At 53.3% G+C, this 1714-nt stretch overlaps 1 protein-coding gene across 1 annotated transcript; it reads right to left on the minus strand.

Moving 5' to 3' along the window:
- Positions 1-982: 982 nt before the first annotated feature.
- On the minus strand, positions 983-1714 carry LOC124657602. Its single transcript, XM_047196128.1, has one exon. The coding sequence runs from the start codon at positions 1712-1714 to the stop codon at positions 983-985; it is 732 nt and encodes a 243-aa protein (XP_047052084.1).

The following is a 1714-nucleotide window of genomic DNA, read 5'->3' on the forward strand; positions in this document are numbered from 1 at the left end:
GGAGGCGTGTGCGGCTGGAGCAATCTATGGTGTCGATGGCACTTGATGCGGGAGAACCGCAACCCTCTGGGGTCTGCAGATCGAAAGCCAGGGCAGCAGCTCCAGATGATGGTGGGGGAACATACCTAACAGTTGGTGGCGATCTAGGTGGCTACGGGTTCGGCGAGGAGCATCTGATGGTGAAAACAACGTCATCTTAGCTCATGGCGTATGATGACAACATCTTTGCGTCGTTGGCTTGTCAAAGGCATTGTTGCAGCAGCTCTCCCCCTGCGGATTTCTCCAAGTGAAATCCTAGATCAACTAGGTCTTATGGATCCGACGGTGGTGGCGGCTGACGCCCTACTACCTCCCGTGGACATCATTTTTTTTTTTTTGAGTTGGTGCTAGCTAGAGGGGTCCTGCGTGGTTTCTTCCTTGATGATAGACGCACGCATGACGGTGACGCTGCCTAGCGCTGATACAAGTTTAGTGTGTTGATCTCTTTTGAAGATGGGTTGACGGAAGATAGCCGCAACAACTTCTCAAGTTGCGCATACGATATGCGCTGAAAGGCCCGTTGGACGGGTGCTCCAATTTTAGATGATGCATGTCCGTCATCTTAGCTCATGGCGTATGTCCGTGATCATGAAGCTGTCAAGTTTATAGATGTAGCGACCCTTGTCGCCAAGACAAGGAGGTGGTTTCGAGTTGATTAATACACTATCGTGTTTGTAAAGCTTTGTTGAATAATATAAAGAAATTATGTACTGTACAACATTTTTATAAAGAGGCTTGGATTTAAGCTTCTTTCGAAAAATAGGATAGTGGAGACAATGTTTACCTAGCCCGCAACACGGAATCATAGGAAAAACTCAGCGGGCCCTAAATGACCTTATGAGACGAAATCATACTTACGAGATGCCGGAGCAAACTCATTGGCATACAGTTCAACTAATTTACAACAAAATCAAAGAGAAGATGACGCAAAGTGCGACGAGAACTAGCGGAACACACGCTTGATGATCTTGTTGACTGTTGGAAGCGTGCAATAAGAAGATAGATTAGAACCCGGAGGGGCTGGAGAAGCTGCGTAGTGAGGAGGACCAGCTGGAACATACTGAACGTAGCCGGGTGGCTGGTAATAGCTCGGCGGTGTACTCCATGCGTGCTGCAGAGTCGGCGTCGGGGGTGGCTGCTGGTAGTAGCTCGGTGGTGTACTCCATGCGTGCTGCAGCGTCGGCGTCGGTGGCGAGGCAACATGGGCGGTGGAGGCACCTCCACCTTGCGCTTGATAGTAGGAGCTGTGGTGGTCAACATGTGCACCAGTTTGAGCTGCTGGGACTTTGCCATCCCCAGCTGCTGCTCCGATGTTCATGCGAGCTTGGTTGATGAGGCTGAGGTCCATGATGCAGTTGTTGATCCGCTTGTCAACGCTGTCCAGGTCGCCGGCCTTCCTGCTGCTGTACTTACCGGAGAACGTACCGGCGGATTTGCAGGACTGGATAAGCGTGAGCGCCTCGCCGACGGCGTCCTTGAGCCTCTCCAGCACGCGCGCCGTCGCGGCGTCGTTCGCCGCCGCGTGCGCGAAGCTGGGCAGGACTTCGCCCAGGTTCTTCACGCGCTCCGCCAGCTCCAGGCACTTCTCCTTGTTCTGGCTCGCCGTCGACGCCGCGCTCCTGATCAGCTGCACCGCCGTCAGGATCGCGGTCACCAGGCTCAGTGGATCCACCAT

This window comes from Lolium rigidum, chromosome 5 (genome assembly GCF_022539505.1).
Source record: "Lolium rigidum isolate FL_2022 chromosome 5, APGP_CSIRO_Lrig_0.1, whole genome shotgun sequence".
NCBI lineage: Eukaryota > Viridiplantae > Streptophyta > Magnoliopsida > Poales > Poaceae > Lolium > Lolium rigidum.

Coding starts and splice junctions, on each gene's coding strand:
- LOC124657602 (XM_047196128.1), bottom strand. CDS start 1,714: ATGGTGGATCCACTGAGCCTGGTGACCGCGATCCTGACGGCGGTGCAG.